Consider the following 25,755-nt stretch of genomic DNA (forward strand, 5'->3'; position numbering starts at 1 on the left):
AAGACTGGCGGTGGAAAGACAGCTCGGTGATTAAGAGTATTTTGGGGGCTCACAACCTCCTGTAAATCCACTTCTGGCCTCCAGGGGCACATGTGGTGCACATAAAATACAAAACAATGAGAAAAACACAATGAGAGAGTTCACTGCAAGTTCATCTTCTAAACAGTGAGAGTGGGGGATGTGGAGATGGCTTAAGAGGTAAGGGCAAAATGATGGAGAAATGGATGAGATCTACATGAACAGCCTGGACGTGAGTGGGGGTAATGAAGGGCGAGGGTCGAGGGAAAGAGAGCTTGGGGGAGCAGGAGATCCCAGCTGGATCAAGAACAGAGAAGGAGAACAAGGAAAAGGAGTCCATGGTAAATGAAGACCACATGAGAAAAGGAAGAAACAGAGTGCTAGAGAGGCCCACAGAAATCCACAAAGATGCCCCCACAATAGACTGCTGGCAATGGTCGAGAGACAGCCCGAACTGACCTACTCTGGTGATGGGATGGCCAAACACCCTAATTGTCGTGCTAGAAACCCCATCCAATGACTGAGGAAACTGGATGCAGAGATCCACGGCCAGGCCCTGGGTGGAGCTCCGTAGGTCCAATTGGTGAGAAAGAGGAGAGTTTATATGAGCGAGAATTGTTGAGACCAAGGTTGGATAAAGCACAGGGACAAATAGCCAAACGAATGGAAACACATGAACTAAGAACCAATGGCTGAGGGGCCCCCAACTGGATCAGGCCCTCTGAATAAGTGAGACAGTCGATTGGCTTGATCTGTTTGGGAGGCATCCAGGCAGTGGGACCAGGTCCTGTGCTCAGTCCATGAGTTAGCTGTTTGAAACCTGGAGCTTATGCGGGGACACTTGGCTCAGCCTGGGAGGAAGGGACTGAACCTGCCTGGACTGAATCTACCAGGTTGATCTCAATCCTTGGGGGAGTCTTTGTCCTGGAGGAGATGGAAATGGGGGGTGGGTTGGGGAGAAGGGGAGGAGGGCAGGAGGGGGGAGAACAAGGGAATCCGTGGCTGATATGTAAAATTAAATTATATTATAAAATAAAATAAAAACAAAACAAAAAATATAAAATGTGCATAAAAATTAAAAAAAAAAAAAGAGGTAAGGGAGATGCTATCCAACCATGAGCACCTGAGTTAAAATCCCAAGCATCCACATGGTCTCATAAAACACACAATAAGTAAGAAATAAGAAAATTACACCACTAACAAATGAAAAGCATTGTTTTTCCCCCCGTCATAGCAAAATACATATATACATATTTATAAAGGCATAAGCTATTTCCAATATAACATGGTTTCATTTGCTGAATGTCTTTAAATAAGATTCACCAGCCAAGAGAATAAAAAGTCACTGTTTCTCAAGAATAGTGTTTCAAATGGAGTACATTTTCTTTTTTATATTTTTGGTTGAAAGAGTCTTACTTAGCCCACGCTGTTCTCAAACTTGGGAACTAACAATCTTCCTGTCTCGGCTGCATGGGCCTTGGATGCTTGTTACAACCTGAATGTATTTCTGGCAGATTTTTTTAAGAGGTGGTTGTGAGCTGACTGCAGGTCCCTTAATAAAGACCATGGCATCCTGATGTTCTTTCACACTAGTACTCTTGGAAAGAGTTGACTCTGTCACTGGGGTAAAGTGTGCTTAGGTTTGTAAGAACTCAGGCTGCACTCTGGCCACTTTCCGGAATTCTTTAGTGTGGGTCTTAGGGCACTGCATCTCACACCAGCTGATGGGAACCATCTGGACACCTAGAAGGGAAAAGACAAAAGCTAGTGTTGGAGTGTGACTCCAAATACTCTGCTGAGGCTTTTTTTCTTTTCAGCTAGACATGGAAACGTGGTTCAGTTGTAGAATGCTTCTTAGCACATGCAAGACCATGGGTTCCACCCCCAGCATTAAGGGAAAAGTTTCACTTAAGGAATAATAAAGAAGCCTCTTTTATTCCATGATATACAGAGGCAGTTACCTCTTCTCTGACATTTAGGGGAACCATGCTAACCTTACTTACTTACTTACTGAGCTATGTGTTGTTTAACAGTGGGGACATGCTCTGAGAGGTAAGATTCCAACACTGGGCAAACATCAGTGTGTAACTCAACACATACTAAGTCAGCTAGCGACATCACTAGGTGACATTATCTTGTGATTTCTTGGTGGCTTGGGACTGGCCCCAGGGTTGTGTGAAAGCTAAGGAAGTGTTCTCCACTGAGCTACATCTTAGCACTAGGTGTTAAAATTCTATGGGACCCACCATGGTGACACCTATAATTATCAAAATATTATTTTCTATATCACACGTAAGTATGTGTGTCCCTACTGCTTCTTAGACAACCACGGTTCCTAGGGAAACGGACTAGGGAGCAGGAACAACTTACCTGATTCACTGTGGGCTACCACCACCCCTAACTCGTTTTCAGCAGTGGTCAGCAGGTAATTGGACTGTGCGTCACCGAGGGAGATCTAGTCACACGGCACCAGTGAAGGAAAAGAGGGGCCCCACTCGCTGTTGCTTTAGACCGCTTCACTTCCTGTTCTTATACTTTTTTGGGTTTTTCAAGACAAGGTTTCTCTGTGTAGCCCTGGCAGTCCTGGAACTCACTCTGTAGACCAGGCTGTTCTCGAACTCACAGAGATCTGCCTGCCTCTGTCTCCTGGGTGCTAGGATTAAAGGTGTGCGCCACCACTGCCTTAACTTTTTGTTTTCTTTTTTGACACAAGGTCTTATGTATCCCAGGCTGGCCTTGAACTACTGATCCTCCTGCCTTCACCTCCCAAGTGCTTGCTAGGATTACATAATGTGCCACTGTGCCTGGTTTCATTTCTTCCTGTGACAAAAATCCAGAAAGCTAATGGAATAAAGGATACAACTTTGGCCAAAACTATGTCACCCGGGCGGAAACTCTTGTAAATTTCAACCTAGAAAAAACAAACAGGAATAAAAGGTATGAATTAGGTCTACATGAAATTATTAACCACCCAGTAGAGCCAGGCTATTTTCTAATCCCAGGGCAGAGGTGCCATCTTTATGTCAATTCAAATGTTCATTGTTTCAGTATCATCATATTAATGAAAGAATTTGAATTGAGTAACTTGATCAGGAATCTGATTTATACAAAGGTAGTATAACTGGGCCAGGAAGCCTGAGGAGGTTCTGAGGAGCATCTAAGGAGTAATGAATAAACACCAACTTTCAAGGCCAGCCTGGGCGATATGGCAAGATCTTATCTCACGACAATAAAGTTTGTATGTGCGGAGCACATATACTCATGTACAAGGATGTGCACTTGTGTGGAGGTCAGAGCTGACATCAGGTTTTCTTGGTGACTCCCTACCTTATTCTATTTTTGACAGTCTTTCTCTATATCACTGGCTGTCCTTAACTTTCTATCTACACCAGGCTGATCTTGAACTCAAGATCTGCCTGCCTCTGCCTCTCAAAGGCTGGGATTAATGTGCTCCACTATGCTCGGTTCCACTTAGTTTTTCAGACAGGGTCTCTTACTGTTCCTCCTGTTCCATATTCTCTACCCTAGCACTTGGGTTATACACATACATTTGTGCCCCACTTTTTACATGGCGACTAGTGAGCTAAACTTAGGTCCTTATGCTTGCCCAGCAGGTACTTGCCCAACTGCCTAGCCGAATAATGCCTTTTATTTATTTATTTATTTATTATTTTTTGGAGAGGGTCTTTCTATGTAGCCCTAGTTAACCTGGAACGTATGTAGACCAGGCCTGCCTTACACGCACAGGGCTCCATCTACCTGCCTCTGCTTTCTGTGCACTGAAATTAAAGACACGTGCCACAATGATTAGATAATAATTTTAGAGATAATAGGAGCCTAACCATTTTGGTCAACTGAGTGAAAAAAATCTTGTATGGGAAGAAAGGGAGGGTGATATGAATTTCATATGTTATAGCAAGAAATGTATTAAATTTCCTTAGACTCTACATTCTTATGGATTTCTGAAATTCCCTGGGATAATAATTCCTTCCTTGTTTGTTTGTTTTGAGACAAGTTCTTACTTTAAATCCCGGCTGAGCTAGAACTAATTATGTAGGCTAGAATGGCCTCAAACTCAAGAGGTCTGCCTGCCTCTGCCTCCTGAGTACTGGAGTTAAAGGTGAGCATGCACCACCACGCCTGGCTACTGTCCGCCCATCCGCCCATCTGCCCATCCATCCATCCATCCATTCATCCATCTATATTTTAGATTTATTTATCATAAATGTAATGTGTACCACATGTATGCAGGTGCCAATGGAGGCCAGAATAGGCTATCAGATGCCTTAAAACTGGAATAACAGGGGGTTGTGAGCCACTGTGTGAGTGCTGGGAACAGAACATGGTTCCTCTGGACAAACAGCAAATGTTCTTAAATGTTCAAGTCATTTATCCAGTTCTGGGGATAATACTTTTCAAAGCCAAATTCTTTTTTTTTCAAGACAAAGTTTCTCTGTGTAACAGCCCTGGCTGTCCTGGAACTTCCTTTGTAGACCAGGCTGGCCTTGAACTCAGAGCTCCACCTGCCTCTGCCTCCAAGTGCTGGGATTAAAGGAATGCACCACCCCCGCACAGCTAAAGCAAAATTCTTGAAGCCATAGGAAAGCAAAAACAGAACCTTCTCCCCCCCAAAAAAACAGACACCCAAACCACCAAACTTCAACCTTGTCTTTTTCAGTTGCTCGGATATCTTCCTTGCTATATTCATTTAAAGAAAAAAAAAAAAAAGAAAAAAAAAAGAACGATTAGTTATCTGTGGGAAAGAATTACCCATTGATTCCTAGGTAATAATAAAACATATACCCTTTCTTGGACAATACAGAACAATAGTTTTGATAACTCTTGACAATGGAAAAGCATTATCAGAAATTCAAGGTCATTCGTGGCTACATATGGAAATTTAAGGACAGTCCAACTATAGGACTTTTGTTAAAACAAAAATTAAAATCTTCACCTATACTATACTAATTGCACAATCATTTCTTTTCAAAGAAGCCACACAACAATCTACCATTTCACCCACAAACTTTTTCTATTTTATTTATTTACTCTTTATGTACTTTTTTACTCTTTATGAACTTTTTGCCTGTGGGCACATATGTGGATTACATGGATGCCTGTTTGGTCCTCTAGAACTGGAGCTACCATGCGTGTGCTGGGAATTGAACCTGGGTCCTCTATAAGAGCAACAAGTACTCTTTTTTTTTTTTTTTTTTTTTGAGACAGGGTTTCTCTGGCTGTCCTGGAACTTGCTTTGTAGACCAGGCTGGCCTCAAACTCACAGAGATCTGCCTGCCTTTGCCTCCTGAGTGCTGGGACATTGGGAGCCCAAAGCCTAGTCTTGGATCAGCATATGACTACCTATCCAATGGGTTTCTTCAGGGCAAGGGACCTGTGGAAATGGACTCTCACTTGGCAAGGACCAGTAGTCCACAGGACAGCATAGGAATTTGCAAAATTTATGCAGCTTGCAGGCTCTTTTCTCTCTCATATTGGTGATTCTTTGGGCAGTTTTTAGTTTTACTTTTTCAGTCATACATGAAACAGCTGTAATTTCCCCTAGAAACTCTGTTCTTTCTCAAATGTTCCCCCCAAGTTTCAGCAGGGGGCTAATGCTTCTCAAATCTCTTCTCTGGAATTACTAACTACAACTCCTAATCCTGGGAACTTTCCTGACTCAATAGAGACAGTTAGGTACATATGAGAAAACAGCACTTGGAACATTAACTATGTCTCACAGTTCTGGAAAGGAGAGCAGGGCATGCACACACAGAATAGGGGAAAAGCCTCAGGAATACACATCGTGCTAACTGCTGACAGTAAGTTCCCTGGACGGCAAGCCTACAGAATCAATGATAGGATCTAGTATGAGCCAATGGGGAAAATGCAATGTAAAATGTGGCTCCATCTTTACCATACACAGGAACTTCTATTAGTATTGTATAGGGAAGAAGTATGGTATAGCGAGGTGGGACAGAGTGCCTTATCCAAGTCTGCCTTTTACAGAGAGACTGAGACATGGGACCCCCCTGTAGAAAGGGGAACTGTATAAAAGCATATCTTGCAGATATGAAGGAACTCTTTGGGTTTGAACATTGTTGTCCTTAAAGCACTTTGCCCATGTCTATTACTTTTGAACTTTGTAACCGCAGGTAGCCGCCAGCTGACATGAGTGCTGCAGAGCAGATGAGCCTGTGTCAATACTTAGTGAAGCCTGCAGCAACGCTGACCTCCGTGTCTACACTAAGGTTATGCAGGGGTGGGAAGGTGTAGTGGGGGAGGCACAAAGGGGAACAGTGGGGGCTTTCATGATGATCACGATGTATTCCTTAAATTATGATGTATATCTTAAAGTCAAAAATAGAAGCCATTAATAAAGCTGTTCATGTAACCCTGGTAGGAAAAATTCTGTTAAAGTATAAATAAAGATGGCTCAAGCTATTTGGGGCCACTTGAGTGCAATCCACCTGGTGGTCAGAATTTCCTGGCTCTGCCACCCCTTTCCCATCTCAGGACCTGAACTGGAGTCGAGATTGGACCCCAGCAGTGGGATCAAAGGTGTGCACCACCACTCCTGGCTCTCAGCAAGTACTCTTAACTGCTGGGCTATCTCTCCAGCCCCTCCACAATTTTTTTTAAAAGACTTTATTATTTTTAAGCTATTTTTTTTCTGTGACTGTCTGTACCCATTTTCTTTTCTTTCTTCAGCATCTAAGCACATTTTTAAAAAAGATTTACTTATTTATTATGTATATAGTGTTCTGCCTGCACGCATCCCTGAAGGCCAGAAGAGGGGCCAGATCTCATTAGGTGGTTGTGAGCCACCATGTGGTTGCTGGGAACTGAACTCAGGACCTTTCAAAGAGCAGCCAGTGCTCTTAAGCTCTGAGCCATCTCTCCAGCCCACAAAATTTTCTTATAACCTTGGGTTCAATCAATATTAAAGAATAAAAATTACATCGAAGTACATGTCTTTAATCTTAGCATATGGGAAGCAGAGGCAGGCAAATTTCTGTGTTCAAGGCCAGCCAAGGCTAAATATTAAAATAAAAAAATAAACAATAAATTAAAATAAAGGCTGGGCACTGGTGGCACATGCTTTAATCACCCACTCAGGGAGGCAGAGTCTCTGTGAGTTTGAGGCAGCTGGAAAAAAAAAAAAAAAAAAAAAAAGACAGAGTGAGACAGCTGGAGCTACAGAGAAACATTGTCTTGAAAAACAGAAAGAAAGAAAGAAAAAAAAAAAAAAAAAAAAAAAAAAAAAAAAAAAAAAAAAAAAAAAAAAAAAAAAAAAAAAAAAAAAAAAAAAAAAAAAAAAAAAAAAAAAAAAAAAAAAAAAAAAAAAAAAAAAAAAAAAAAAAAAAAGAAAGAAAGAAAGAGAGAGAAGAGAGAGAGAGAGAGAGAGAGAGAGGGAGAGAGAGAAAGAAAGAAAGAAAGAAAGAAAGAAAGAAAGAAAGAAAGAAAGTAAGTAAGTAAGTAAGTAAGTAAGTAAGTTAGTTTCTGGAACCCACATCAAGATGGAAAGAGAGAATTGACTTTACAAAATTATCCTGACCTTTACATGTGTGCTGTAGTGAGTCAGCCCATATACATCGAACAAAATACTAAGAAAAAAGCACATGAAAGCACTTCCTAAGAGGCTTCTACTGTGTTTGGTTAGGCTTATCCTGACATTGCTAGTCTACAGCTTTCTTCAGTCCTTTTTGAGGCAGGATCTTGTGCAGTCCAGGTTGGCCTTGAACTTGGTATATAGCCAACAATGATCTTGAACTTCTCATCTATGCAAGCATCACCACATCGGAATTATGTCATTCTTGAGGATCTAATCTGGGGCTTCTCCATCAACTGAGATGTATCACCAACCCCCTTTTGCTCTCTTTAAAATCCTCTTTTATTACTAACATTTTTCATTTCTGCAGCTCATATAACATTTTCTCTGGATAAGTGGCAATAAGCAAAGCATTCGGAGACTAAAGTGGGCAGGAAAAAGAGCTGTAACTGCTCCACAAATGCCAATCTCCCACTGTCCTTGCCTTACTCCTGGTGCCGAGGCAAACACAAACACAAGAATACATCTTACCGGATAGTTCCTCGAAAAGCGTTTTTTAGTGGTGTGGACCCCACATACAAGATGTGTACTTTGGCAAAACGTGAGTTGATGCTAGAGACCTAGGGAACAGAGACAGGATCAGCATCAAAGGATCAGCTACTGGTTATTCAAAGAACTAGAGCAGGAAACAAGAATTACTAGGATTTTAGTCCAATTAACCCTACTAAGTAGATTAAAGGTTTTTTTTTTTAAATATTTATTTATTTATTATTTACACAGAAGAGGGTGCCAGATCTCATTACAGATGGTTGTGAGCCACCATGTGGGTGCTGGGAATTGAACTCAGGACCTCTGGAAGAACAGTCAGTGCTCTTAACCTCTGAGCATCTCTCCAGCCCCGATTAAAGGGTTTTTATTCGGTTTTAGTTTTAGATTTATTTATTTATTTATTTATTTATTTTTGGTTTTTCGAGACAGGGTTTCTCTGTGTAGCTTTGCGCCTTCCTGGACTCACTTGTAGCCAGGCTGGCCTCGAACTCACAGAGATCCGCCTGCTCTGCTCCGAGTGCTGGATTAAAGCGTGTCACACTGCCGGCTAGTTTTAGATTTATTTTATCTTATGAAATGAGCGTTTTGTCTGCATGTATATATGGGTACCACCTGTGTGCCCTGTGTTCAGAGGTCAGAAGGTGGGGATTGGATCTCCTAGAACTGGAGTTTTAGATGGTTGTGAACTACCCATGGGTGCTGGGAACTGAACCCAAAGAGCAACAAGTGCTCTTAACCACTAAGCCATCTCTCCATGTGTGTGTCTCCATGTGGGTATGTTCACCTGAGTGCATGTGCCCATAGAGGCTAGATGTGTTATATCCATCCCCCAGAAGCTGAAGACACAGGCAACTGTGAGCTGCTCAAAGTGGGAGTCTGGAAAGCAGCAAGTGCTCTTAACCCGAGAGCCATTTATCCAGCCAATTTAAGTAAGTTAGCACCTATTTATCTCTGTCTAAGAAGTATCTGTGGGCTAAAAGCCACAGTGGCTACCTGATAGTGTTATTATGGGAATCAAATGAGAATATACAGTAGTGATCTTAAGAAAGTATCCAAGCCTAAATTAGATGTGATGTGGTGGTGAATGTCTAGAATACAATCCAAGTTATAACAGATCCTGAAACAGGAGGGACTCAAGACTGAAACCAGCTTGGTTTACATAGCAAGTGTACACAGCAGCCTCAACAACTTAGCAAGACAACTCTATTTTGGGGGGGAGTAGATGGGGGGATAAGGGTGGGGTAGAGGCAGAGTTTCTTTGCGTAGCCTTGGCTGTCTTGGAACTAGCTCTGTAGGACAGAGATCCACCTGCCTCTGCTTCCTGAGTGCTAGGATTAAAGATGCTCACCACCACCATCTGGCTCAAAATTTAATAAGACAACAATAACAACAAAAAGCCTACTAAATCTTACACAAATATACAGTATATGGTAACAAATCCAGACCTTTACCAGTCCTTACTAAGAAACCAGTCTGTCGGATGAAACTTAAATCTACATTTTAGCTAATACCTGACATTGAGGTCATTGTGCCTTTGCGATATTTTCAGCATAACACAATTTTTTTTTTCCTGTAATAGTTTATAAAGAGAGAAGAATGATGCTGTGCAGGGTGGTACACACCTATAATCCCAGCATTTAGGAGATGGAGACAAGAGGATCAATAAATAGTCATCCTCTGTTACACTGTAAGTCTGAGGCCACTTGGGCTCTATAAGACCTGGGAGAGATGGGGAAGCGAGGGAGGAGATAAGGAGGGAAGGAGAATGATAGAAAGTTATAAATAAACTATAAATAAATTGGTAGAAGATGGAGATGAGGAGGGAATATACTGATCATTATAGGCACTTGGTACATACAGCATTAATTTGTACCTCCTGTTAAATCCCCTATGGCTGGGTATGGAGCTCAGCTGGTAGAATACTTGTCCACACAGACCTAAGTTCTTAGCTCAGCGTTTTATAACGCTGCTCACTGGCTCTCCATGGCTTGCCGGGCCTGTTTTCTCATACAACCCAGGACCACCCACCTAGAGGTGGCACCACCCACGATGATCTCGGCCCTCTCATATTAACCATCAACCAAGAAATGTCCCAGATAGGCAAGCTGCCATGTGCCAACCAATATGGCAGTCATTAACCACACCTTACTACTGAAGACTTAAATGTGGCTAGCGTTGGGCGCCAGGTCTCGCTCTGTAGCCCATTCTGGTCTTGAACTACTGTTCAAGTTTCCGAAATACTGAGATTATACATGTGAATCACCATGCTTGGCTGAAAACGAATTTTTCTTTCTCTTTCTTTTTTTGGAGACAGGGTTTCTCTTTGTAGCCCTGGCTGTCCTGGACCTTGATGTGTAGACCAGGCTGGCCTCCAACTCACCTGCCTCTGCCTCTTAAAGCCGTGAGCCATCATGCCTGTCCCTGAAAACGAACTTTTAACACTTACACACTCAAACAGCCCCATCTAGCTAGTGACACACAAAGATTCAGATCAACTCACCTTACAGGTGACAACAGCGCCCACATCTGGAAGTAGCTGGGACTCAGTTTCTCTCATCACAGACACCACAGGAAGCTATGAAGAGAGTAAACAAGTCGATGCACTGGTTAAGTAAGTGCTGGGTAAAGATAACGGCAGTTTTCAAATAATACAGAATTGTCTTAGAACGGTGGGGTCACAAGGGCAGGCACACTATAGTTATACTTGTAACCCATAGCACAGGACATTAGTAATTTTAACAAATTAAAAAAAAAACTTAGGGGTTGGAGAAATGGCTCAGCGGTTAAGAGTGCTGGCTATTCTTCCAGAGATCCTGAGTTCAATTCCCAGTAACCATGTGGTGGTTCACATCCGTCTGTAATGGGATCTGATACCCTCTTCTGATGTACCTGTAGACAGGTCACTCATATACATAAAATAAATAAATATTTTAAAAAAGCTTAGGAAATAAAGAGGACAAGAGACCATTAAAGTTAGGCTGCTAGATTTCATATGAACATTTCTGATTAGTTCTAAATATTTGAAGATGACTTGGAATTTCTTGGTATACAATCATATTGCTTATGGATATCTTGATTCTTTCCTCCAGTTATTCTGCTTATTTTTACTTTTTAATGCACGAGAGAGAATTTACAATTAGATGTTATAGAATGGTAATTCTTGTTTTATCTTATCTAAAGGAACAGTCTAAGTTTTCTCTTGAACATGGCATAATGGCAATTAATGTAACTGAGTCTTGTCTTTGAACAAAAAAAGCAGTACCTCTCTTGCTCTGTGCTGTTTCCCCAACTTATTAATTTCTTCCTAATTCAAATAGTTTGTTTAACCCATTCTTTTTTTTTATTAATTACACTCATGATATTCATTAATTACACTCATGTTATTAATTACATTTGTGGTATTCATTGATTGCATTCGCAGTATTCATTCAATAACTATATTTATGATAATCACTAATTACATTAATTGTATTGATTTATTACATTCATGATATTATGTCCTGATACTACTGTCCATGTGAGGGGCTTTTCCATCAATCAAAACAGAAATTCTGTACTTAGGAAATCATTGCTCTATATTCCTTTCTTCTCCATACTGAGATAATGTCTGATCTTTCTGTCTATATGAATTTGTATATTTCATATTTCATGTAATACAATTTTATCGTATTTGTCCTTTTTTTGAATGTAGAAACGCTTCACGTATAACTGCATGAGAAATAATACATAGACAGCTTGAGCACAGAGACAGGTTATAGTTCAAAGGTCCAGTGTTTAACCCGTTCTTTACGTCAGAATCACATTCTTTCCACTCCTCCACCTCTACTTATTCTAAAGATGATTCAACCTAAACATTATTTTCACTATCTAGAACAAGGGTCATAAAGCCTGTGACATATTCTCACTGTACTGTGCAATTCTTTTGAAGACATCCTGTTTCCAAGCAAAACACAGTGTGCATTTGTTTATGATTTGTGCCGTGCCTCCTGAGTGTGTTTGGCTCGTGATTAAATCCCCAGGAGCCAATGGCATTGTGCAGGACACAGGTAGCCCAGCCCCAGTAGCACTGTGCAAGACACATGAAAGTGCTCAGGAGAAATCTATGGAGTCGATAAACAGACCGACGGAATACAGTCGTGTACCACTCTGCATGGCTACACTTAAAAGTCTAGGTGGGCAAGACTACAGTGAGTAAATGTAATCAAGAGTAACACATTTAAATAAGTACTCTGGAGGAAGATTCTTGCTCGTAACAATCCTACTCCCACCAAAACCCCCTTCTTTCAACCAGTGGGTCCAGAAGGGCTTCTACAAGGGGGAAAAAAAAAAGAACCCCCCCCAAAAAAAAACCCAAAAAACCCGACTACCTATGGAAGCTATTTAAAAGCAGTTAGTTACAGGGGCTGAGCAGAAGTGTGTTCCACATAGACGGCACGTGCATAGGCTTCGAGGCAAGAGAGAGCTTAGAGCATTAGGACGCCGAAAATCGCCAGCACTACACTGATGTCACAGAGGTGGGGGCAAGTAGAACCACTTCAAGGGATAGTCGAGATGCAGGACCAGAAGAAGCTCTCTGATGGCTGGGCTACTCTCAATTTGCATCCCCCCCACCCCTCCATCCTTCTGCGAGTGCGTCCTCAACCAAGTCAGATTAGCATAACTGGTGTGCAGCGGCTGTGCTTTGGCACAGCGTTGGGATCACAGCTGGGAGAGATGGGAGACCCCAAAGCGTTCTGCTGCTGAGGCGCCAAAGACGCGTCCGCAGTGCCTGTGCCCAAGGACCAGAACTCAGTGGCCGTCTGAGGGAGAACGCGCGCTGGGTAACCGCTTCCTTTACCGCGCCATTCTCGCTGGTCTTCGTCAGGCAGCCGGCCAGCGACGAAAAGATGTAGCCGTGCCGGGTGTAGGTGCCGCTACCGGGGCTGCCTTCCTCCAAGTTACACAGACGTTCGCCTGCAGAAGAAATGCTGCATCAACCACGGGCATCCAGAAGCTGGTTGTCACGCAGCATGGGGCTGCGTACAGAGACCGTTCACTTACCGGGGATGCAGTATCTCACAGGTGGTGCCATGCTTGCCTCTGTCCAAAACCCGGATGAAAACGAAGCCGAGTGTGCATTGGTTAACTAGAGGAGCGGCCCCGCAGTAACGCGTGCAGCGATTGGTGCCTATGACCGCGCGCGGTGAGAGCGACTCCATTTCCCAGGCTGCCCCGGGACAGACCTCTGGGCGAACCTTTGCAGGCTCCGGGACTCGCGCCTGCGCAGCTTGATGATGGGTCGGCGGCGGGACCCGGTCCGCTGGCTGGTGCTGCGGGCTGCGGGCCATGGTGGGTCAGACTGAGATTGGCCCGGCCCGGGTCCGGAGCTGGAGCTGGGGGCACTGAGCGGCGGGCAGGGCGACTGGACTGATTTGGCTGAGTGAGAAGCGGGCAGGAGGCAGGTAAGGGCGAAGGCGCGGCGCTTGCTTCCCACCCGAGTGTCAGGTGTCCAGGCCTTGAAGTTCAAGTTCCTGTTCTCTCCACGCCCCGTCCTGCGTGCTTGTGCCCTCCTGCGCCCACCTCAGCCCCGATCTGCCGCTCTCTCCAACTTGCCCATTCCATTGGTTTGGAGACTCAGATCCAGAGACAGGGTTTGGCTTGTCCAAAGTCTCGAAGATAATTCGAGACAGCACAAGCCTAAGACTATTTTCTTAACCCGAGTCCATCATAGTTGGACTCCGCTGCTCTTAGAAACAACCTTTTTCTGGTTTGGTAAAACCACAGATTCTTCCCTTGCAGGCAGATACTTTAGAGTGTGGGCCCCTCCTTAACTGTGAATGAGTAGCTCCCGGCTAACATTTCCACTCCTTTTCCTTCTTCCTTTCTTTTTAGCATGTTATCAGGGAAAGAAGTCTTCATAAATAGAATATTGTGATTTATTGATGTCTGAGTCTGACATCAGCTTGAGGTGGCAGAGGTCAGGGGGAGCAAGCATTTTTTGTGCAGATGAAATTTGCCATGACTTTGACCACGGTTTCATCTGTTGGCTTTGGAATTTATTCTTTTCTCCCCTTCCCTCTCTGCCTATCAGGCTTTTTTGGGACACAGATGGTGATTTAGGGGAGTGCTGTTGCCTGCTAATCTCTAATCTGGTGGCAGATGGCCACTGTGACCTGTGGGAACTACTGAGGGGTGGCACTATTAAGGGGCTGAAGGGACTGTGCTTGCCCATTCACTCTGAGGTCATCCATGCCCTCTTGCCATGATTAGATTTAAAATTTTTGTCTTTTCTGTCTTTCCTGAGGTAAAAGCTGTTTCACTTTTGGCCTGTGGACAATACATCCTTTCCTAGCATCCTCATAGCCCCATATCCCACTAGCTAAAGTGAGGATGGGGCCTGCAGGGTCTTACATTTTGTTCACTCAGATTTGATCAGCATCTTTCAACTTTACATGATCAGCTTTCCACATTACATGTTTGGTTTCTGGTTTGATTTGCCCTCTAAAATGTATCATTGCTCTTTTGTGCTACGGTTCTAATAACGGTTCTATTTCTTTACTAATCAGAAAGAATGAGAGCTGCAAATATTTTGGTGTTGTCACATTGGCAAGAGTGCCCTTGCTGGCTCCTGTAGAGCTGACCAGCCTTTCCAGTTTTGTGTCTGTCCAGGTCATTCATTCAACAACAGGTATTTATTGAAGGCTTCTATGAGCCAGGTATTATGCTAAGATGTTTATAAGCATTTGATTTAACGTGTGTGTGTGTGTGTGTGTGTGTGTGTGTGTGTGTGTGTGTGTGTATGTATGTGCAGATACGCATTTGTATGTATTAAAAAAAAATAAAGTTTGGGCCAGGCATGGTGATGCACGCCTGTAATTCCAGCACTCAGGAGGCAAACACAGTTAGATCTCGGTGAGTTCCAGGGCAGCTAGGGCTGTTACATAGAGAAACCCTAAAACAAACAAACAAACAAAAAAATTTAAGGTTTAGAGAAAGAAGTAACTGGGACTACTTTGGGAAAGAATTGTACCCTAAATAGGGTACAAGTAGATGAGAATTGGTCAATCTAGCCTTTGAAGTAGGCATTTCATGCAGAATGCAGGAGGTGACTGACAATCTGATTTTCTAAGGTTTTTTTTTTTTTTAAAGATTTATTTACTATGTATAGTGTTCTGCCTGTATGTGTGCACACCAGAAGAGGGCACCAGATCTCATTACAGATGGTTGTGAGCTACCATGTGGTTTCTGGGAATCGAACTCAGGACCTCTGGAAGAGCAGCTGGTGCTCTTAACCTCTGAGCCATCTCTCCATCCCTGATTTTTTTTTTTTTAAGACATGGTCTCATGTATTCATGCTGGCTGCTAACTAGCTCTGTAGCCAAGGGTGATTTTGACCTTCTGATCCTCTTGTCTCCAGCTGTACATACACCTCAGTTTTGAGGATTTTTATTTTATTTTTTGTTTTTCGAGACAGGGTTTCTCTGTGTAACAGCCCTGGCTGTCCTGGAACTCACTCTGTAGACCAGGCTGGCCTCAAACTGGCAGAGATCCGCTTGCCTCTGCCTCCTGAGTGCTGGGATTAAAGGCATGCACCACCACCACCACCACCACCACCACCACCACCTGGCTAGTTTTGAGGATTTTTATTAGACAGGTTCTCACTATGTAGCTCTGACTGTTCTAGAACTCATAGTGTAGATCAGGCTGGCCTTAAACTCACAGAGAGATCAACCTGCTTTTGCTTTCTGAGTGCTGGGATTAAAGGCATGCATTACCACGCCCAGCTTTTTGAGGATTTTTTAAAGACTGATCATAATAGCTCTTAGGTGACATAATTTGCATTTATTATGAATTAGGAAAGTATCTGAGTTTTGCACACTATCATTATAAAAAGTATTTCAGCAACTAGGACATTCTCCATTACTCCTAAAAAGAGAATGTGCAGTGGTACACTCGTGTGGGACAGTTAGCTCCATCCCATTTTTTTTTTTTAAAAGAGGGTCTCTGAAGACCTTTTTTTTTTAAAAAATTTATTTATTTGTATTTTATGTACATTGGTGTTTTGCCTGCATGTATGTCTGTGTGAGAATGTTGAATCCCCTGGAACAGGAGTTACAGACAGTTGTGAATTGCCATGTGGGTGCTGGGAATTGAACCTGGGTCCTCTGGAAGAGCCACCAGTGCTCCTAACTGATGAGCTATCTCTCCAGCCCCCATCCATCCCACTCTTATACTTGGTTGTGGCCAGCTACAAAATTCATGATTTTCCAAATCATGAGTCTAAGTAATAGCAGTCCAACTCAAAGATGGTATAACTATGATGCTTTCCATTTTTCCTTTTCCTTTTCTTTTCTTTTTTTTTTTTTTTTTTGTGGGGGAGGGGAGAGCAGACAGGGTTTCTCTGTGTGGCCCTTGCTATTCTGGAACTCACTCTGCCTCCTGAGTGCTGGGATTAAAGGTAAGCACCACCACTGCCAGCCTCAGTTTTTCTTTTCTACATTTCCTGTTAATTCTTTTGGCTTCTCGGGATGGAAAGGCTAGTTTCTTCCCCTGGTACAGTGTCTATAGGTGTCTGCCCACTAGGCTTCAGTTTTCTTAAAGGCCTTTTTTGCAGGGTTTCTCTTCACCTTTTGGTTCCCAAGCTTGTGGAAGGAAGTAATTAACTATTTTCTTTGAAAAGCCTTTTGTGGGGATGAACCAGGGTGCAAGAAGAGTCCATTACTCCAGTTACTGAACTGAAACCCATCTCCACAGCAGAGTAACCGAGTCCAGTTTCTGCTGGGTTATGAGCTGCCTGTTAAATAAGTCAGTGGGGTTGCTGAGGACAAAGCACTATTCCCTGTCTAGCGTTGAAACATTAGTTTAGGCAGCTAAGGAGACTATTGTAGAAAGTCTGTGGGAGTCTCCGGGTCCACAGTTGTGTTCATTGCTTGGGCCCAGTGCAGAGATGGAGGCACATTAAGAGGAGCCATGGAGAGTGCTGAGAGCCAGGAAGGTGCTTGGGAAGCTTGGGGCCGAGAGCATCAGTCACAGAAGTGCTGCTTAATCAGAGAAGACCTGGACAAGCTCCCAAGGGGGCAGCTCCCTCTTACCACTTGTCTTACGCTCTGAATACCTGAAGTTACCTTGACTGCTATAATCTTGGCTTAGGGCTGGGAGTGGAACTGGAGACAGAGTATCTTATGTCATGCAAGTGGTGGCTGACTGTCCTAACGGGGAGCAAGGAATCATGTCATCTGGCTGGCCTGTAACCTCAGCCCAGATGGATTAGGAACACTTGGATAGGATCAGGAGAGTTCCAGATTCAGGATCCTGTGTATTACAGAGCAAGCAGGCGGTCCTTGGACCCCACCCCCCACCCCTGCCTCAGTGCCTTAGGAAGATACAGGGGCGCAGTTTTGTTTATGCTGGTTAAGCTTTACTCCATGGTCTGTCTAGACAGATTTCTCCAAAACAAACAAGCAGACAAACAAACCAAAACAACAAAACCCCGCAGGGAGCTGGGGAGCTGGCTTAGCTGTTAAAGTATGGCTCCACAAGCATGGTGACCTAAGTTTGATCCCATAGAACGCATGTGAAAAGACAAGTGTGTCTGTCTCTAATCCTAGTGCTGAGAGGCAGAGACAGTGGCTCCCTGGAGCTTGTGTAGCTGAATTGGTGAGTTTCAGGTTTAGTGAAAAACCCTGTCTCAAAAATAAGAGGTGTATGTATGTGACAGGGATGGGTGTAGGGGTTAGCTGAAGAGATGGTCCAGCAGTTAAGAATACTTGTTGCTGTTCATATTTTTTTTTTTCCTTGAGACAGGGTTTTTCCCTGTAGTTTTGGAGCTGGCCTCGAACCCACAGAGATCCGCCTGGCTCTGCCTCCCAAGTGCTGGGATTAAAGGCATGCACACCGCCATCTGGCGCTGTTTATTATTATTACTGTTATTATTTTTGTTTTTCAAGACAGGGTTTCTCTGTGTAGCTCTGGCTGTCCTGGAGCTCGCCCTGTAGACCAGGTTAGCTTTGAACTTTGAGATCACCTGCTTTTGTCTCCCGAGTGCTGGGATTAAAGGTACATGTCACCGTGCCCAGCCCAGCACTTGATATTCATGCGGAAGACTCAGCACATATATGGCAATTCACAGCCATCTGTAACTTCAGCCCTAAGGGATCTAACACCCTCTTCTGGCTTCTGGGCACCAGGCACATACATGGTACATGTACATACATGCAAGCAAGCATTCATAAAATAAAATAAATTTTTTAAAAAGTATGTGGAGAGTAACTAGGGAAGAGACCCCTGATACCCAGTTCTGGCCTCTACACATGTGCCGTACACACACAAAAGAACGCCTCTGACTTGGAGCCAACTATTTTTCCCTTTACTGTGGCCGTTCAGGTGTAAATTACCTGGGATTTGCTGCATAATCATGTAGTGTAATGTAACTACTACTTTTATAGCCTCAGAACCTCCCGTGACATTAGAAATTCTGTAGAAAAGTGACCTTTTTGTCTTTCCACAGCTGAGGACTAGCCTAATATCCTAATTAGGCCTTAGTCTTGAGAAGTCCTCTAAGTTGATGTTTTGAGCCTTCTCATTTGGGTAAGGTGGGACAAGGCTCAGGCTGGATCCTTATATTAGTATATTCTCCTAGGAGCCATGCGGGGCCAGCGGAGTCTGTTGTTGGGCCCAGCCCGCCTCTGTCTGCGTCTCCTTCTGCTCCTGGGTTACAGGCGTCGCTGCCCACCTCTGCTCCGGGGCCTGGTCCAGCGCTGGCGTTATGGCAAGGTTTGCCTGCGCTCCCTGCTCTACAATTCCTTTGGAGGCAGTGATACTGCTGTTGATGCTGCCTTTGAGCCTATCTACTGGCTGGTGGACAATGTGATCCGCTGGTTTGGAGTGGTAAGTGATGATGCCCAGAGAGCCCAGGAGAGGGGATGTTTTGGGGGGAAGAGGGTATTTCTGATGGGTTCACACTAAGCTTTGGAAGCCAACCTGCCATGCCCAGGGAAGTTCCTGAGTCTTGATGGGTATAGCTCTCTCATGGTGTCTTCTTGACTTCACTGGTGTTGGCAGGTGTTTGTGGTGCTGGTGATCGTGCTGACTGGGTCCATTGTGGCCATTGCTTATCTGTGTGTCCTGCCCCTCATCCTTCGAACCTACTCAGTCCCACGACTCTGCTGGCATTTCTTCTATAGTCACTGGAATCTGATCCTCATCGTCTTCCATTACTACCAGGCCATCACCACTCCTCCTGGATACCCACCCCAGGTGGGACCCCACTGGGGAATGGGGAGGAGCAGAGTTGCACACTATGGTAGCTGGTTCCATTAATGGGAGGGAGAGTGACTTGCAATCTTTTGGGACACAAGTCTTGTGGTGCTACAGTGGTCAAGATGTTCTTCTCAATTTGCACAGGGCAGGAATGACATTGCTACTGTCTCCATCTGTAAGAAGTGCATTTACCCCAAACCAGCCCGAACACACCACTGCAGCATCTGTAATAGGTGGGTCTTAGCTTTGCTGTAAACCTCATTTGAGGCCCTCTTGCTGTAACCCTAAGACAAAACCGGGCCCTGGAACTAGTTGTGTATCAGAGTACCTATTAAGATCTAGGCACTGTGCTGACACCCAGTCTTCAGGACGATCCTGTGAGTGAGGCATTATTGCACCTGTACAGACTGAGGTGATGTTTCCTTGTCACCTAGCCAGTAAACAACAGAACTGGGTTTGAAGGAAGGCCTGGCTGTCATCAGAGTCTGTGCCCTTTCCATCTCAGCAAGATGCTGGTCCTAGTAGGAAAGGATTGTCACTGACATCTCAAGATCTTTGGCCACCATAACAGAGCCTGTGTCCCTCCCTCACAGGTGTGTGCTGAAGATGGATCATCACTGCCGTATCCTTTTGCTCTTCAGCCCAAGACCCAGCCAAGACCATTGGTTTTACCTGCAGAGCACTCACTCACTGCACACAGGGTTCATAGTCACAATCAAGACTTTCTAACTAGCATTAATCTCTAGAGAATACTGGCTCATGAGAAGTTAGTAGGAGAGGCATTGTGGGGGGCAGAATATTTACATTCTTTCTAGACTGGATCTTGTAGGAGAAAGGAGTTTTCTGGCAGGTCTTTTGTGGAGAATCAAAAGGTGTTTGGGCCTCTGGCTGGAGGCACCAGATACAACTGTGGGTCCTGTTTTGTCTCTCCATGCAGAAGTCTGGCTAACCTGAGTTAGGCTGAATATTTGCAGGTGGTTAAGATTTCTTGGTGGAATCTGAAAGCTCTGAAAAGCTTAGACAATTTTTACCTTAACCTTGGGAAACTGCCCTCTATTTTCTTGCCTTTGTGCTTGGGTGATGCCATGAACTAAGGATGAGCTGTAGGGGCTTGGACACCCCCAAATTATATTTGATCTTGTCCTTAATCATTCCTCCACCAGCCTGGCTAAACAACTGTGTGGGCCACTATAACCATCGCTACTTCTTCTCTTTCTGCTTTTTCATGACTCTGGGCTGTGTCTACTGTAGCTACGGAAGTTGGGACCTTTTCCGGGAGGCTTATGCTGCCATCGAGGTGAGCCCATGGCTAGGAAGAGAGAAACTCAGCAGAACAGAACCCTTTCCCCGATGATTGGGTTGGTAGCTCCCTGTCTTAGTGGCCCGAGAGTATAACCAGCACTGTTTTCCATCCCCTTAGAAAATGAAACAGCTTGACAAGAACAAACTACAGGCAGTTGCCAACCAGGTGGGCAGTCTCCACGCCACTGCCTCCTGCTGCTCAGGCCTGGGGGTTTAGAGTTAATTAGGTGAAAGGGCCTGCTAGTTTACTTACAGGCTAGCTGCCAGACCAGACCAGTTTCTAAGGAAGCTGTCATGGTAGACTAAGTGGCCTGGGGGCAAACTAGAAGTCTCTGGTATGGCAGTTCTAAGTCATCTATCCCATTAACACTTCTTTGGGCTGAGCCTGGACTCTGCCTTCAGGATGGCCTGAGCAGCAAGGGGTCTATGTTAGTCTGTGTAATGGGGTTCCAGGGGTAGACACCATGCTAGGCCAGCAGCTTCAGGATCATTTCCCCTCCCTGTTCCTTTTAGGACCCCTTACTCTGTGCACATCTTGGACTTGTATATTGCACTCCTGTTGCTTTTTCACAGCATACACCCCCCGTTAGTCCATGCCAGTATAGATCTCTCTTGTGGATGTAGCCACACAGAGAAGGAAATGTGGTTGGCTAGAGAGAAGAGTGGCTTCCCCTGGAGTCCCATTACTGCTGTCAACCTACAAGCTCAGTTACTCCTTTTGTGCTTGGCTATCTTGTGCAGACCTGCTCTACTGTCTGTTCATGTGATGGTGCCACTGGGCTTGGTCCACCCATCTGGCTGCTGGTCTGGTTTCCTCTGTGGCTTTAATCCCCGTTTTTATCTGCCTAGTTGTATATTAGTCCCTGCCTGTAGGTGCTTGGGGCTCTGGTGGCAGTGCTGGAGACTGACAGAGCAAGGGAGCCAGGCTTTGCTGTTTTCTTTTTGTAGACTTACCAGCAGACTCCACCGCCTACCTTCTCCTTTCGAGAAAGAATAACTCACAAGAGTCTTGTCTACCTCTGGTTCCTGTGCAGGTATTTAACTCAGTTTTGGGAGGTTTTTTTTTTTTTTTGGTTTTTCGAGACAGGGTTTCTCTGTGTAGCTTTGTGCCTTTCCTGGAACTCACTTGGTAGCCCAGGCTGGCCTCGAACTCACAGAGATCCGCCTGCCTCTGCCTCCCGAGTGCTGGGATTAAAGGCGTGCGCCACCACCGCCCGGCAGTTTTGGGAGTTTTAAGGGAGGGAAACATTTGTAGGTACCCACACACAGGGAAGACAGGGCTGAGTAAACTGCCGTTGTCCTAGTCTAACTGAGGCTGGCAGAGTGCTTCTCTTCAATATTTTGGGGCAGAGAACAGTAAGGCTATAGCATTTCTGGCTATTAATGCAATCATGCTTGTTATGTGCCAAAGTAAATTAAGCTCTTGTTTTATTGATTCCTAGCCACACAACAGGTGACTCCATTTACTGAGAAGAGAAACTGAAAACTCAGAGGAGTAAAGGGATTTGTCCTACAATGTATAGCTAGAAGTTGCAGAGTTGAAGTATGAATTTCTGCCAACCCCTAGTCCAACCTCTTGGGCTTGTATGATTCTTCACTACTTTTTCCCCCCTTGGTTTTTTTTTTTTTTTTTGGGAGACAGGGTTTCTCTGTGTAGCCCTGGTTATCCTGGGACTCACTTTGTAGACCAGGCTGGCCTTGAACTCAGAGATCCACCTGCTTCTGCCTCCCTAGGGCTGGGATTAAAGGTGTGCACTACCATACCTGGCCCTCTATTATTTTCCGTTTTTGTTTTTTCTTCATGTGCATTGTTGTTTTGCCACAGGTGTTGGTTCTCCTGGAACTGGAGTTACAGACAGCTGTGAGGTTCTGGGAATTGAACCTGGGTCCTCTGGAAGAACAGTCAGTGCTCTTAACTGTTTGTCCATCTCTGCAGCCCTACATCATCTTTTTTTTTAATTTATTTTTACTTTATATGCATTGGTGTTTTGCAAATTGGTGTCCTGTCGCATGGAACTAGAGTTAGACAGTTGTCAGCTGCCGTGTGGGTGCTGGGAATTGAACTGAGGTCTCTGGAAGAGCAGCCTGTGCTCTTAACCAGTCAACCATTTCTCCAGCCCCTCCATTATTTTCTAAGTATGGGCATTTTAAGAAAATCTACATTTTTCTCAGTAGTACTCATTTTCCTATCTTCCTTCCCACACCAATTTTTTCCAGCTTACTTCAACAGATCTTTAAGAGGTAGAATACATGTTCACCTAGACCATATATGAGATAAGTGAGGCAGAGAGGCTATGAGCTAGTCATAACCACAAGCTCCATTTCCCACTGTTTTCTAGCTTCTAATTTCTATCCATTTTTGTCTCTTTTCTTAGTTCTGTGGCACTGGCTCTTGGTGCCCTAACCATATGGCATGCTGTTCTCATCAGCCGGGGTGAGACTAGCATCGAAAGGCATATCAACAAGAAGGAGAGACGTCGGTTACAGGCCAAGGGCAGAGTGAGTGGGGAAGAGGGGACTTGGGTGAGCAGGTGGGTAACTGATCCTACATCGAATAAACAGGCTATGATTAGGGCTGACTAGACAAGTTCCTAGGTTTTTTGTTTCTTTTGTTTGTTTAAGCTGGGTCTTATTATGTGGTCCTGGCTGGCCTGGAATTCTCCATAGACTGTCTGGCCATCTACCTCCGGAGTGCTGGGATCAAAGGCATGGATCATCACTACCAGCTGACAGACATCATAAAAAGTTATAATTTTGATTACTGGAGCTCTATCCTTATCTCCAAGATGACAAGGAGATTAAGTAGAAGAGGTCTGTAGAAATGTATTTTCCTTGTCTCTAGGTATTTAGGAATCCTTACAACTACGGCTGCTTGGACAACTGGAAGGTGTTCCTAGGTGTGGATACAGGAAGGTAAAGTAGACAGAGAGCAGTGTTATGCAACAGAACTTTGTGATGGGGAAGATGGTCCATACCCAGAAGCAAAGATTGTAATTGGGCTGAAGGTAAAGACAGACAGTGCTGTGGAACCAAACTCCCATGACAGGGAAAATGGTCTATTCACAGAAGCAGAGAATGTGGCTAGTGCCACTGGGAGTTTGTAATTAGGTTTCATCCTCAGGAATAGCATAACCATTTTATTTGAACCATCAGGGCCTGAGGCTAAAACTACAAATTCAAGGAAATATTTGTTGTATGCACATCATGTGTATGCTTGGTGCCTGAGGTCATCAGGAGAGGGCACTGGATGGATCCTTTGGGACTGGAATTGTAGATGGTTATAAGTTATGGCTGCTAGGAATCAAACCCAGGTTCTCTACAGGAGCAACAAGTACTCTCAACTGCTGATCCACCTTTACAATCCTTAAAACTGTGGTTTGAGATGATGTTCAAGACGACTGCCTAAGAGTACTGAGAGAGCAGTTCTTAGGGAGGGCATAGAGGTGGGCTGTAGTCAGGAGTCATCTTTTACTTGTATGGCAGTACAGTATGTCTGGAGTTTAAGCCAACAGTGTGAGAGACTGGGGTAGCCTACACGTTGCAGAGGTCCTACAACAGTATGAGGCTAGATCTATTCAGTCCAAGAGACTAGAGAAAATCATTTTTCAAACTGCAAATTACTGGGCCAGGCACACTTGTGCATTTCTAATCCCAGCACTTGGAAGTCACAGGCAGGAATATCGGGTTTGATGACCCCACCCCATCTCATCCCTGACAGTTACTGAAAGAGTAACAATGAGGTGAATAGAGTACTTTCCTTTCTCTGCCTCATCCTCATTACATTTATTCCACCCACCAGTGTGCCTGCAGTGCCTTCTTAAAAGACTGGGCTGGGTATGGCAGCCCACACCTGTAATTCCAGCACTTCGGAGACCAGAGCAGTAGGATCAGTAATTCATAGCCAGCCTGGGTTACACAGTGACACCCTATCTTGAAACAAAAATAAGTGACTAGAATGGAGAAGCCCATACCTACAGAAGAGTATGTGCAAACTTCTTAAGCCCCACCCCCCACATAAAACAACCTTTTCTTTTGTTTGAGACAGGGTAGCCTTTCTGTGTAGCCTTGGCTGTCTTGGAACTCAAGAGATCTGCTTGCCATCTCTTGCACTACCACTTCCCAGCAAAACCCAGAGGATATGTTCTCAGATTCAGATAGAGATTAGAACTTCCATCTTTGTGTTTGATGTTTGCTTGCACAGGAAGGACAACCAAGGACTCAGTACTAAAGAGACATTTTCTTGGTCATTTCTCACAGGCATTGGCTGACCCGGGTGCTGTTACCTTCTAGTCACTTACCCCACGGGAATGGAATGAGCTGGGATCCTCCTCCCTGGGTGACCGCTCACTCAGCCTCTGTGATGGCCGTGTGAGCCACAACTTGACCATGATGCTTGATATGTCTCTCTCAAGAGCTTCCAAGGGCAGCTTTCTTGGAATCCATGACCATAAAGAGCCACTAGGCCTGCCTTAGAGTACTACTTAAGGAACAACCCAAGAGCAGTTTTCTGGCCACCTTAAAACAAGATACAGCCAGTCGGTGGTGACGCATGCCTTTAGTCCCAGCACTTGGGAGGCAGGCAGGCCGATCTCCGAGTTCCAGGCCAGCCTGGTCTACAGAGGGAGTTCCAGGACAGTCAGGACTGCTACACAGAGAAACCCTGTCTCAACAAACCAAAAAAAAAAAAAAAAAAAGAAAAAAAGAAGATAATGTGGAGAAGTCCTAGGACTGATGTCCCTTTACTCAGGCAAATAAGTTTTAGCCCCAGACAAGGGGTCAGGCAACTAGCTACCTTGTCCAGTGCTGACTCTGATGCCCTCTAGGTCACAGCACTGGGGCTAGCAACCATCTCTTTCACTTTGGGAAAAGATTCATCAGGTATGTTGAAATTCTGGCTTCTGAATGGGACAGAGACACTAAGCCTATTGCCAAGGTCACTGCCATTTCTCATGTGCTGCAGAAGGAGCAAAAATAAAGGCATTTGATTTGTAAAGATAAGTAGCTTCTATGTCTGCCTTGGTGATGGGGGAGGTCAGGCTCAAGAAGCCCTTATTTTGAAGGGCTAGGAGCTCTCCATAACTCTGTGCTACTACAGCATA

General features: G+C 44.5%; 2 protein-coding genes across 6 annotated transcripts; one reads left to right on the forward strand and one right to left on the reverse strand.

The window, feature by feature from the left end:
* Window positions 1-1,206: 1,206 nt before the first annotated feature.
* On the reverse strand, window positions 1,207-13,248 carry Exosc1 (exosome component 1). Its single transcript, XM_028889404.2, has 8 exons — window positions 13,157-13,248; window positions 12,954-13,069; window positions 10,617-10,691; window positions 8,099-8,187; window positions 4,683-4,716; window positions 2,879-2,929; window positions 2,389-2,473; window positions 1,207-1,761 (listed from the first exon to the last, which is right to left on the reverse strand). The coding sequence occupies exons 1-8, from the start codon at window positions 13,185-13,187 to the stop codon at window positions 1,655-1,657; spliced, it is 588 nt and encodes a 195-aa protein (XP_028745237.1). The 5' UTR covers window positions 13,188-13,248; the 3' UTR covers window positions 1,207-1,654.
* A 98-nt stretch (window positions 13,249-13,346) lies between these two features.
* Zdhhc16 (zinc finger DHHC-type palmitoyltransferase 16) lies at window positions 13,347-25,173 on the forward strand. 5 transcript variants are annotated; one of them, XM_028889362.2, is made up of 12 exons: window positions 13,351-13,557; window positions 14,662-14,783; window positions 18,735-18,982; window positions 19,157-19,351; window positions 19,499-19,587; window positions 19,948-19,976; window positions 20,518-20,651; window positions 20,775-20,822; window positions 21,605-21,690; window positions 23,032-23,155; window positions 23,499-23,569; window positions 24,914-25,173. In XM_028889362.2, exons 3-12 carry the CDS (start codon window positions 18,740-18,742, stop codon window positions 25,026-25,028), a joined length of 1,134 nt encoding a protein of 377 aa, XP_028745195.1. In that variant the 5' UTR covers window positions 13,351-13,557; window positions 14,662-14,783; window positions 18,735-18,739; the 3' UTR covers window positions 25,029-25,173. The 5 variants fall into 5 exon arrangements, with proteins under 5 accessions (XP_028745198.1, XP_028745200.1, XP_028745195.1 ...); XM_028889365.2 differs by lacking the exon at window positions 23,499-23,569 and having other exon boundaries at window positions 13,347-13,557; XM_028889367.2 differs by lacking the exon at window positions 19,157-19,351 and having other exon boundaries at window positions 13,350-13,557.
* Window positions 25,174-25,755: the final 582 nt, after the last annotated feature.

The sequence above is a fragment of the Peromyscus leucopus genome, chromosome 1 (assembly GCF_004664715.2).
Source record: "Peromyscus leucopus breed LL Stock chromosome 1, UCI_PerLeu_2.1, whole genome shotgun sequence".
NCBI lineage: Eukaryota > Metazoa > Chordata > Mammalia > Rodentia > Cricetidae > Peromyscus > Peromyscus leucopus.